Below are 12,566 nucleotides of genomic sequence, written 5' to 3'. Positions count from 1 at the left end.
TTTCCTCATCTGTAAGAAGGGAGCTCTCCCCCATCCAGGAAGGACAGTTCTTCCTTGGAATGTCAGCTCTGCCCCAGCCGATCTTGACCCTCAGCATCCCCATCCTCATCATCTCTTAGACATGGGGGGGCGCCCTGCAGTTCCCAAAGGGCTTTTGCTTGTTGGCAATACTGCTAGAGAGTATGCATCCCAAACTGTACCAGGTGATTCTCAGTGTTAGGGCATTGGATCCTCACGGCAGTCCAATGAGAAGGTACTAGTTTTATAATTTCCATTTTAGAGTCGAGGGGGATGAAACTTGGAGAGGTGAAGGGAATTGCTCACAGTTACCCAGAGAGGGAATGTCTGATCCCAAAGCCCATACCTGCTAAATCCTTGTTCTACTGCCCACCCCACCCCAATGACCAGCCCCCCATGGGCCAAGCATCATGCAGGGATCTGGGATTTAGCAGGAAGGACACAGACCCAGGCCCCATCCTGGAGGAGCTGAGCCCCATGGGGGCAATGAACATAGTGATTATGTTATGATAAACTGGGAAAGTGCACCCATAGTATTGGTACCACTTGGTGAGAGAGGTGGGTGTTAGAAGTCATTTCGTTGGAGGATGCAGAAGGAACAAGAGCTTGTGAGGTAGAGAAGGGAAGGAAGGGGCATTCCAGGCAGATGGTACAGCACTGGCAAAGGTGTAGAGGTATGAAAAGGGCATGTGTGTTGAAGATCAGGGAGAAGCTCAAAGTGGAAGCAGCAGGGTGTGAGCATGTGTGTTAGGTGGGGTGGGTGGGAGAGGAGACAGGGCGGGGGGTGGTGTGGGGAGGGACTTTGGAGCCCTCACAGGTGTGGCTGGCTTGAATCCTCCCAATTACTCTGAGAGGGAGAGTTTATCCCCACTTCCCGGATGTAGACACTGAGGCTTGGCAAGGTGCAGTGACCTGCAGGTGTCTGAGCTAGGACTGGAACCCAGGCTCCTGCCCCCAGGTCCGGCTGTTCCCTCTGCCCCAGAAATCTCAAGTCTTCATGCAGCTGCACAAGCAAGGGGGCCTTTAAGCTGGCCAGACTGCGGGGCCAGTGTGTCAGGGAGCTGGGTCGTGAGCAGAGGAGGGCCCATTAAGAGCAGCAGGGAGTCGTCTCTGGCAGCTTTTAAAGGACAAAGGCCAAGGAGGCACAGAGAATCGCGCTTTTCAGAAGAATTACAAGCAAAACAGATGGTGGGAATACAGTTGGTGGAAGATTTTTGCACTTTAATAAAGCGATTTTTATGTGGGCCACTGAATTTTCCTTCCCTAAATGAGCACCAACCGGCTTGGAAGCAGCTCTGAGTCACTTGCAAACCATCAGCTGAAAGGAAGGAGGGGTGTATGTGCAGGGGCTGGGGATGCCATCAAAGCCTGGGGTGGGCTGGCCCAGGGGGTGAGCCCCCCGACGGGGGGCTGGTGGGGCAAGGAGATTACTGGCGCCTGTTTTCACTTACTGGGTTTGGTAGAGCTGCCTCAGCTGTGTGCTAGCTCGGAGCCAGAGAGCCTGGGTGTGGGATACGTGCGGTGGGTGTGCAGGACTGGGATGTCGGTTCAGAGCAACCGGGGTCCAGTGGGGCACTCAACAAGGGCTGTGAGCAGAAACGCTGATTTATGAGCCTGGCGGGCCATCTGCACCGGGAGGAGCAGGGCGAGGCCAGGGCAGGGTGGAGGGCACAGCGAACAAGGCCAGGGGCTCCCCCAAGCGGGGGTACGCGGAATGGTTCTTTAGGATGAAGCTGAGAGCCCTCTGCACAACAGAGTGGGCCTGCTGGGAACCCCCCGGAAGAATGAAACACAGCGTTTTTATTGTGTGATGCGATGCAGTCTGGACCCTCGGGGTGCACAGTGAGGGTCTGAGAAGCTGAGTCCTCTAACCACAGCTCAGTGCTGACCAAGCAAAGGCCTGCAGAGCTGGGAGGCGTTCCTTCTCCAGCCACCGAGAGATGAGCTGGCCAGGCACGTGGGGAAGAGAAGGGCCTGGGAGGCTGGCTGCTGAGAGGCACACGTGTGCACCCGTACACATGTCCACGGACAAGCTGCTCACCACACCTTGCTGCAAAGTCAGGAGGCAGGGAGTGGTTTTGGAGGGAGGAAGGAGCAGGGTCAGAGGGGGTGAGCAGGGGCATTGCGGGTGCTGGAAGGGGGGCTTCCTGCAGCCCTCGGCCCTTCCCTCACAGCCTCCGGCCGCATCTCCTTCTTAGTCATGCAGACGTCAAAGCAGCCCTTTCTGCATTCCTGTTCTGGACCTGCCCCTTCTCAGCCCAAATACCACAAAACAAACTGTTCAGGATTGGAAACCATCAAACTGTCCATCAGTAGGGGACTTGCTAAATAAATTGTGAATGTGGCCACACAATAAAAGACTGTGCAGCACTAAAGGAAAACAAAGGAGATATGCACAGACTTGGAGTGATGTCCAGGATATACCGTTAAGAGAGAGAGAGAAAAAAGCAAGTCTGGGAATAATAGGGAGAGTATAATAATTTCTGTTAAAAAAGATTCCAAGGCATATTTATCTATAAATGTGCTCCTGTGTATTTTGCATGCAATAAAATCATATCAAAAGTATGGAACTGAAAGCAGAAACTAACACACCATTGTAAAGCAATTATACTCCAATAAAGATGTTAAAAAAAAAAAAAAGTATGGAACTGGGAAAAGGCCACCCTGGAACACTATATTTGAATCTGCTCCCTGCCCCTTCCCCTCTGCATTCCTGATCCCCTCACCCTGTTCTGCATTTTCTTTTTTCATAGCACTTAACATCTAACATTTTATATATTTACCTAGTTGTTACGTTTATCAGGTGTCATATATTACTCCTCCTTCCACTAGAATGTAAGGTTACCCATGGTAAGGCTCTTTGTCTAGTTAGTTTTTGGCACAGAGTAGGTGCTCAGTAAGTGAGTAGAGACTAAATGAATCAAAGGACACTGGCGGAGGGTGAAGAGAGAACGTTTCCTTTTTGCTTAATATTCCAAACATAGTGGCGAGATTATGGGTTATTTTTACTTTCTTTATTAAATGATGTTATATTTTCTAATTTTCCTATAACCAATATGCATTATTCCTGCAGTCAGAAAAAAATTAAAGCCTTCTAATATGACTTTATTACATGCAAAATACACAGGAGCACATTTATAGATAACTATGCCCTGCGAGTGGCTCCTGGGCTCCTTCGCGGCCCTGCCCTCCCACAGCAAAGCCTGGCTTTGGCTTTCCTCGCTCCGCAGCTCCCTCTGTTCTGCCCGCCCTCTCCACCTGGCTCTGGGTGCCCCTGACAGTTTGGCCCTGACCTCCCTTTCCAGACTCTGCTCCCACCAGACCTTTCCTACTCTGTGGACACAGTGAACACTCCCACCTCTGGCCTTTGTTCAAACCAGCCCAGCCCCTGGATGCTCTCCTCAGCTCCCATCCACACCTTCCAAATTCCCACCATCCTTCTAGCCCTAGTTCAAGGCCCACTTCCTTGGGAAAACTGCCCAGAGCAGAGAGAATTTCTCCCATCTCAGTCCTCACAGCCACTGGGCCAGTACGACGGCGCATCCAAATCTGCGTGCAACGAGAGCTCCTGTGTCCCTCTGCCTCTTTCACAACCGTGAGCCTGGAGGGCAGGGAGCATTTCTTTGTTTCATCAGTCTCTTTGTCATGTCTCTCCGCGTCTCTTGGTCTCCCCTGGTACCCGTCTCTGTCTGTCTCCCCACTATTCTCTCTCTTTCCTCAATCCTTCCTTCCATCCGGCCTTCCCATCGGCTCCCTCTCTTCCTGCCCCACTGCTGGCCCTCCATCAATCAGGAAGGCCTGTGCTGTGCTAGATCCATGAAGTTCCTTCCGGACGTGGGGGCCTTGGAGCTGCAGGGATGGAGCTACCTGCCCCTCGCTGTGTCCCCGGCTGCTGGCCCTGCTGCCTGCTGAGTGGCCTCAGGGAATCTCACTGCCAGGCCCAAGGCTGACCCACCGGGGCCGGTCTCCAAGAGCAGCCTTCCTTCTGCGCCTCTCTGGGAGTGGATCCGGCAACAGGGGAGGCTGCAGGGGACCCGTGGAGCAGTCTGAACCAGAGCTCAGACCCAGAACAAAGCCCACAGCCTTGCAAAACAGCAAGCATTGGCAGTCAGGGCGGTCAGGGACTCCCAAGCAGGAGCAGGATCCGTTTCCCTAAGCGGGGGAGGCAGACTGCTGTGAAGGGGCACGGAGGCTCTCGGGCCCCTGCGATCCCACCAGATGGCCCGGCTGGGGCTGCCCAGCTGAAGAAGCAGGTCTGGTCTCTTGGCGGGGACAGATACTGGCCAGAGAAGAGACCCAATAAGACCTATCATACACATCTCAAAATAGCAGAGGCAGCTCATGGGATGTGTGGAAGGAGAAACCAGCCCCAGTCCTGGCCTCACCATTGATTTGCTTTGTGAGCCTCAATTTCCTTATCTGTACAATGGGGTGTGGGTTGATATCCAAGCCAGACACCTGGATAAACATCCTACCTATGAGACCATGGCAGTCACCTTGGCGTGGATGGCCTCACTTGGGTCATCTGGTAACTGAGGGGTCATGGATGTCCAGTAAGAAAGAGGCAGAGCAGGAGGACCTTGGCTGGCTGTGCACAGAGCAGCTATGGGAGGTCTGGTAGTCAAGTCACAGTGGTTAAGACCTCAGACTGTGATGTCCAAGGAGGTGGGGTCCAAATCCAGATCTCCCTACTTTCTGGAGGTGTGATTTAGAGCAGGTTACTTAACCTCAGCCTCAGTTTCCTGACCTGTAAAATGGGGGTTATGATTCTTAATTCATCTTGTTGTGGTGAGAATGGGATAAGGTATCTTATGTAAAGCACCTGTAGATTCGTGCAACTACCACCACAATCAAAACACAGAACTGCTCCCTCACCACAAAGACCTCCTTGGGGCTATCCCTTTAAAGTCACACCCACCTCTCTCCTTTTCACCATTTCTAGCCCCCAGCAACTACTGATCTATTTTCCATCTCTATAATTTTGTCATTTTGAGAATATTATATAAATGGAATCAACAGCATGTGACTTTCTGAGATTGGCCTTTTTTTTCCCTCACTCACCATAATGCCCATGAGAGCTATCCAAGTTGCTGTGTGTATCAATAGTTTATTCCTTTTGATTGCTGAGTAATATTCCATGGTGTGGATGGACCACAGCTTGTTGAACCGTTAACCTATTAAAGGACATCAAGGTCGTTTCCAGTTTGGGCTATTACAGATAAAGCTACTATGAACAATCATGTATAGATTTTTGTGTGGACATGAGTTTTCATTCATCTGGGATAAATGCCCAGGAGTGCAATTGCTGGTCTTATAATGGTTGTTTAGTTTAGTTTTTGTCTTAAAAGAAACTGCCAAACCATCTTCTGGAGTAGCTGTACCAGGAATGAACGAGAGATCCAGTTTTTCCACTTCCTTGCCAGCATTTGGTTTTGTCACTATTTTTTACTTTAGCTGTTCTGATAGGTGTATAGTAATATTTTATTAACACCACAGGTATACTGTATATCTGGTTATGTTATATATATGTATGCACACACATATATGTAATATACATACATACACATGTGCATATAGATATATATACATACGTATGTGTGTGTATATATATATAAAAGGCTAGTCTTTTATGTGTGTATACACACACACACACACACACACACACACACACACAAAAGACTAGCATTTTTTTAATACCACCCCCAGCCAAGAACCAATTTTCACCCTCTCGGGGGTGACATCACTCCCACTGATCATGCATGCTTTTCCCAAGCCTTCTAGCCAAGAGAAGGCACCAGGGGTTTGGTGAGACATTTTAATCACTGAACCGACACCCAAGCGGCCAGGGAAGCAGCTGGTTTGGATAGGTTTGGCGCAGGCCATTGTTTGAAGAACAAGGCCATAGCCTTGGACAAATGGAGGATTAAATACTCTGACCCCAAGGTGAACTAATTGGACAGAGGCACCAGGATGCGGACCCCAGCAAGGAGTGGGGCATGAAAACCTCCCTCCTGAGCTCAGGTTTACTTCAAAGCAGGGTTGCCTCCAGTAGCTGGTGTCTCAGTAACGTGGTAGCTAGAAGATGCTCAGGCTGTGAGCCCTGCATCTCGCCGGGATTCGGGATGCAGTTTCAGCACCCACTGTCCTGCCAATAGCTCACTGCGCACTCCCACCACCGCCCCCCACCCTGAGCCCTGACTCACCCAAGCCAAAGTGTGCCACGGGCTCCATCTCGCACAGGTAGCCTGAGCCCCCGTCGATGATCCTCAGGTGGGCCCCACTCTTCTTGGTGTAGAGCACAACCTTAGCGCCCCTGGCGAAGGCCCCAAACCGGGTTCGCGGCACCACCCGCAGCCAGTTGTTGCTGAAGCCCTGCAGGGAGGGAGGAAGGCAGGCCCGGGCATCAGCAGGGTGGGCAGATGGAACAGGGAGGGAGGGTAAGAGAGGGAGAGAAGGAGAAAGAAGGGGACAAGAAAAGGGGCAGAGGAAAGAGAGGAGGAGGGAGCCGGGCAGGGAGGGTGAACAAGGCAGACAGACTGGCTGAAGTTTGCAAAGAGCAGCCCTGGAAAAGAGGAGGGAAAGCCAATAGACTCGGGGAAAACAGTGTTTGGAGGCGTGCCAGTGGAAGGCTGAGGGGCAAAGGGCTTCTGGGAGCAGCTCTTCTTGGAGTTCACTGTGCTGCTGGGAATTTGCTTCCTCCAGGGCCCGGGATGTCCACTGCCCGCCACGCTGGTCAAGCAAGCATCCCGGGCTCCTTTGCCCTCATCCAGCCCAGGCTCAGCACGTTGGGCTGGGCTCCGTGGGTCCCCAGGTCCAGGCACACCTGATTCCCCCGGAAGACAGACAGCGGCTGAGCCATGGACTCTCCGTGGGACAAGATGAGGTCCAGCATCCCGTCTCCATCGAAGTCTGTCACCACACCGCCTGCAACAGCACAGATTTCACTCTGTCCATCAGCCAGGAGACCCACAGGGAAGGGGGGCTCCCGACCAGCGCCAGGTCCACGCCCTGAGTGTGGGAGGAAAGAGCACAGTGCCGGGGATTGAAGACTGGAGCTTGAAGCTCCTCTCCTTTCCAATGGCCGCTCATTCATGGAAGAGGGGGTCCATTTCCTCCCCCTGGACTTTTGAAAGAAAGCATGGGTGCAAATAATTCAGACTATGAAGGCTGCTTTCTGGTCTTTTATACACGCCCTTTATATCTGCACGGTTTTTGTCAGTCTATCGGGTGTTTGCGTATACCTGGTCTCCTTTTGGTCCTCACTACAACCCAGAGACGTGAGGAGGGCAGATGCAATTATCCCCATTTTATGGGTGTGGCGAACAAGATCCAGAAGATGAAGCACCTTTTCCAAGGCCACAGGCGAGGCAATGGCAGGGCGGAGTCTTGGGACTCCTGATCCAGTGCTCTCTCTCTGACACCAGGCTGAGTGCCAGGAGGGGTGAGACGACAGGATGCCCAGCCTCTCCTTTGCCTCTCCTCCCGGCAGAGCGTTACCAGAGATGCTACTGCCCGTGGAATCCCATGCCTCTGACCCCGCGGCCCTGGGACTGGGAGAACGGACCGTCCCCTCCCCTGCTTCCTGCCTGGCACTCCCATAGCCTCCTCCCCCACTCTCACCCCTGCCCCAGGATCTCAGCCCTCAGAGTGGCAGGGATAGGATGAGCCCTGCTGTGGCTGCACCACCCCTCCCGCCCTCCCCGCAGGCTAAGGGCAGCACTGAGACAGGGGACAGCAGGCCAGAGCCCTCAGGTGCCCTCACCTGTGCCCCGGCCCTCAGGCTCCAAGGCGTCGCCAGGATTGAGCTCCTCGATGAGGGGGTCGCCGTGTTCCCTGCGGATGATGCTGCGGGACAGGAGACAGGCTGTTCATGGACGACAAGATGCTGGCAAAGCCCCAGTGGGCTCCCTGGACCTAGAGGCCCACTAGCTCCGTCCTCCAGCCCCCGAGCACCCTGAGACCCTGCTGCACAGGGGCTGCCACCTGCACGCCGACAGAGCCACTCTGCTCACAGACCCTGCCTGCACCCTGGCTGCGCCTTTCTTGGGTTTTAATTCACGTTGGTAAATATTGATTTTTCCTTCTCTAATGGATGAATTATAGACAACCTGGGGAAGGGCAGCTGATGGATGGAGAAGGGGCAGGGATGCAACTACCTTCAACTGACCTTCACTTTCCTTCAAGCGGCCCTGGGTTTCTGAGTTCTGAATACTACGCAGGGTTCCACCCCTATTCCAGTGCCACCTCCTCTAAGCCCTCCCTGATCGTCCCGCTAGAAGCAATGCCTTCCTGCTCTGCCTTTGTCACTTTCCTGGCCTTTATTATCACTTTCTGCCTCGTGTTGAAGCTCTATATGAATGCATCTTATCTCCTCAGTTAGACTGCGAACTCTTTGCAGCCCTGGGACCATGTATTATTACTCTTCTTTGCATCTCCCTCAGCATCTAACACAGTGCCTGGCTCTCAGGAAGCTCCAGACATGTCCGTGGGGTGCATGGAGGAATCCAGAGACAAAAGGGAAGAAAGGATCCCTTTGGGTTGCTGGGGTTTTGTCTATTTTGAACTCTGAATCACGATAATATTTGCTGTAGAAAAGTCCACTGTGAAAGTCCTGTTCTTTCTGCACATTGAGCTGAACGTTGATGATGGCCTTGAGCTTTCCTGTCTAATTTTTCTCACTGGGTAGATTCTCGCAGCCTTGGGTGCTCTGTCCTGGCTGTGTGGAGCAATCTTGGGGCTGGGGTGGGGAGAAACAGGACCAGGAAGGATCTGTATCACTCTCCCCTTACGTTGCAGGTGGGGCTGTCACTCAAATCACAGTCACCAGAGGGCTGTGCTGTGGCCAGTGCTTTCTTTCAGGAGGGAGCCAGGGTCCCCTGAGCTGGAGCTTCTGGTGGCTGGATGGCAGAGGGTGCTGGCAGAACCGCAAGGTGTCTGCAGGGTTGAGCACACGCCCTGGGAGGTGTCCCCTGTCCGCGCAGGGCGTCTGTGCTGAGCACATCCACGTGTGCAGTCTGGGCAGTGAGCAGCATGCCTGGCAGTGCTCTTGTGTGTGTGCACACCTGCCGGAGGTGTGTCTGCCTCAGCCTGCTAGCATCCACAGTCCCTTCAACCATTCGTGTCCTGCAACCTCTGTCACGGCTGGGCAGAGACACCCCTGGGTTCAGGTGACAATGCAGTTAGGGGTTTCTAAGGCTAAAGCCCAGAAGTTCCAGGGCAGAGCTGGGCAAGCTCACTCAGATTTGGGCAACCAGGGCAGGCTTCTCGGAGGAAGGGTCAACAAAGCTGAAACCAGAATGATGAGTGAGTCTGTGTCACCCAGAAGCGAGAGAGAGGCAGATGGTGTAGGCAGCCCGAGGGGTCCAGGCCTGGTGCAGCCCAGAACAGAAAGCTTGGGGTGTCTGGTGCATAGGTGTAAATTGGGGAGTGGACAGTGACAAGGCTGGGGACAGAGCCAGCCTGTGGGATGTATCAAAGAGAAGGTAGGGCTTCCCTCGTGGTGCAGTGGTTAAGAATCCGCCTGCCAATGCAGGGGACATGGGTTCTAGCCCTGGTCTGGGAAGATCCCACATGCCGTGGAGCGGCTAGGCCCGTGAGCCACAACTACTGAGCCTGCGCGTCTGGAGCTTGTGCTCTGCAATGGGAGAGGCCGCGACAGTGAGAGGCCCGCGCACCGTGATGAAGAGTGGCCCCCACTTGCCGCAACTGGAGAAAGCCCTCGCACAGAAACGAAGACCCAACACAGCCATAAATAAATAAATAAATAAATAAATAAATAAATAAATAAATAAAAAGAGAAGGTAGTGGGGAGCTTCTAACGGGGTTAAGTGGAAGAGGGGTGTGGTCAGATTCACATTTTCAACAGCTTGCTCTGCAGGACTGGACACAGGGCAGCAGCTAGAGAAGAGGGAGTGTGAAGGGTGGAGCCATGGGAACAGATCAAGGCACGTTTAGATGTGTAAGTGGTGCTACCACACACATCCTGCCTGGCCTGGGACAGTCCCTGCTCATGCCTGTCATCCCGCCATTGTTAACAGGGCCTCTGCACTCTTGTTAAGCACCTGGAGTGGGCGATGAGTTCCCTGGTTTCCCAGGCATCACTGAAGGACCGGCAGACTCACACACACCGAGGCTTTGCATCCCTGGTGACTCCTACAAGGAGCCCACCATGTTTCCTTCGGTGACACGTGACAAGCCCACTTGGTATGGGGCAGGTAGGGGCTCAACTTCCAGAGTTGCCAGCTGAGTGGTGGCCCCAGCTGTAGCCCCTACACTCTCTGCTGCGAGCTCCAGACCCAGCCATCTGCCACAGGGACTCGGGGCACAGCCACGTAACTGGGAAGTGGCTTCCACTGACGCTGTGCGGAAACAAACACACTAACCCGTAGGGTGACCATGTGGTGACCCTGCCCGCAGACAGCCCGGGGCCAGCCTGCCCTTGGGGTGGCGGGAGGGAGGCTGGGAGGTTTGACAGAGGCCAGACAGGCAGAGGAGGTGCCTGGGTGCTCGGGCCACACAGACTCCTTGGTGCTCCGGGCCCTGGCGAGTGACACTTTATTAGCCAGAGAAGGAAAGCAATGTCTCTGTTAATGAGCAATTGATCTTCTGCAATTAATCTGGAAGTTGTGAATAAGCTTTTTGCAAGGTACCTAATTAGCAAATCTGGTGCCTTCAGGGGGTGATTACAGCCGGTTGGGATTGATGCTTTGTTAATAATTATATTTTAAAACACGCTTAGTCACAGCTCTCGCCTTTTATTGATAGTTGAGGGCCCTTCTGGGGGAGGGGATGGGGGCCTTGGAGAACCGAGCAGGTGATCTGGCCCATTTCCTGCATCCAAGGCCCCTGGCCCACCCTTCTCTTGCCACCTGGTGCTGAGGCCCATTAGCATGTTTTAGGCCAGGAACCAGGGCCACATGTGTCCTGAGGTTTGCTCCCCAACAGCAGTTCTCAAACTTTGGTGTGATAAGAATCACCTGATGCCTAGTGTACGTGTTAAAAAGACAGATTCCTGGGCCTCAGCCCCTGAGATTCTGATTCAGGAGATCCAGGGTGGGTCTGGAGATTCTGTACTTTAAATAAACACTCTGGGTGGTTCTGATGCCAATGGTCTCTGGACCCCAATTAGAGAAAAATCAAACCTTTCCTCCCTGCATGCAGTGCTCAGATGCTTCCATTCTTGTCTACCATTCCCTCATCTACCATTAATTGTCTCATCCAGCATTTCCCAAAGGATGTTTTGCAGAGCACCAATCCCAAGAGAAAAATCTCTGAAAGAAGTATCTTGTAGTGAAATCTATTTGGAATACTCCATTCACCTCTTGGAAAGTAAAAATACTCATGGTCATGTTAAAGGCTCTGAGAAGTCCTGTAGTCAATACACCTGCCTGTCTTTGCTTCACCCAGATGCACCCAAACAGATCTGGCTCTGGAACCCCTTTGGGTGGTAGAGTGGAGTCTGGCTTCTAGGCACACTTTGTGCACGTCCCCCTGACCATTTCCCCCCCAACAGCAGGAGGCCCGGGATTCTCCGCCTCACCCTCCCACCCCCCATTCTCTCAGCCTCTTGCTCAATCCCTGTCCTTCCGGCTTCTATTGCTCCTTCATCAGGGGACCTTCCTCCTTCCTCCCCTTGGAGCGCCTCTTTTAAGTCCTAAGCCTTCCTCCCTGACCCCCACCCACGAAGGCTGAGTAGCCACGAGCCAGGCTGAAGCATCTACCGGAAGAGGCGGTTGGCTGAGGAGCTGCGGTGGGCGAAGTTGTTGAAGAAGATCTCCAGCTCCTGGTCATTGTCAAAGTCGGCAGCGATGACTGTGCGGACAGGGGAGGGCATGGAGAACTTGGGTGAGGCGATGTCCTGGGAGGAGAGAGGGCTGCAGGTCAGCGGACAGATGCGTGGGGCAATGGGGGTGGGCTAGAGGCCAACTCTCCCCACCCCCGTGTGTGCGCGTGCACGCGAAGATAAAAGCCTGACCTAGCACGTCCTCTATCACCTTCCCTGTAAGGGCCCTAGATAATGCTGTGTTTAGGATCACATGAACCTCAGGCTGCTTGTAGGAGAACAAGGAGGTAAGAGGAACAGTCCTAATTTACACCGGTGAAGCACCTTGCTGTCCCCTGGTCCGGACCACATGGGGCCCTCCCATCAGTCACTTGAGGCAGGGCTGATGTGAGCACTCCCATTTTACAGGTGAGGTAACTGAGTCCTGGAGAGGAAGGGGAATTGCCCACTGTCATAGCTAATGAGTGGGGGCCATCGCCAGGGCTCTGATTCCAGACGCTATGCCCTTCCTAGTACGTGCCCTTCGTCCTCCGCAGTGAGAGGCGGAGGCTGGGAGGACACTGGGCAGTGCTGTGCATTTAAATCCAGGCTTCTCTGCTGACTAGCTGTGTGGTCTCAGGCAGGTTACTTAACCGCTCAGATCTCACCTTCCTCATTGGTAACACGGGGATAAAGAATAGCTGCCCAGGTTGTGAGCACTGCATGTAAAGCGCTTGGCACAGAGTGGGCACCAGATGGATCCCTGGCAGTCTGTTCTGGCCTTGCC

General features: G+C 53.4%; 1 protein-coding gene across 1 annotated transcript in view; it reads right to left on the bottom strand.

Annotated features, from left to right (window-relative positions):
• The window catches only part of CRTAC1 (cartilage acidic protein 1), a 138,443-nt gene that overhangs the window by 7,950 nt on the left and 117,927 nt on the right, over positions 1-12,566 (bottom strand). Inside the window, exons 8-11 of the mRNA XM_007187400.2 lie at positions 11,739-11,875; positions 7,781-7,863; positions 6,842-6,942; positions 6,222-6,390 (exon numbers count right to left, since the gene is read on the bottom strand). Coding sequence (XP_007187462.2) covers positions 6,222-6,390; positions 6,842-6,942; positions 7,781-7,863; positions 11,739-11,875 — 490 coding nt within the window. The remainder of the gene's footprint in view (positions 1-6,221; positions 6,391-6,841; positions 6,943-7,780; positions 7,864-11,738; positions 11,876-12,566) is intronic.

This window comes from Balaenoptera acutorostrata, chromosome 16, assembly GCF_949987535.1.
Source record: "Balaenoptera acutorostrata chromosome 16, mBalAcu1.1, whole genome shotgun sequence".
NCBI classification, from domain to species: domain Eukaryota; kingdom Metazoa; phylum Chordata; class Mammalia; order Artiodactyla; family Balaenopteridae; genus Balaenoptera; species Balaenoptera acutorostrata.
Note: the sequence above shows the minus strand (reverse complement) of the source record. Positions and strands in the feature narration are given on the sequence as shown.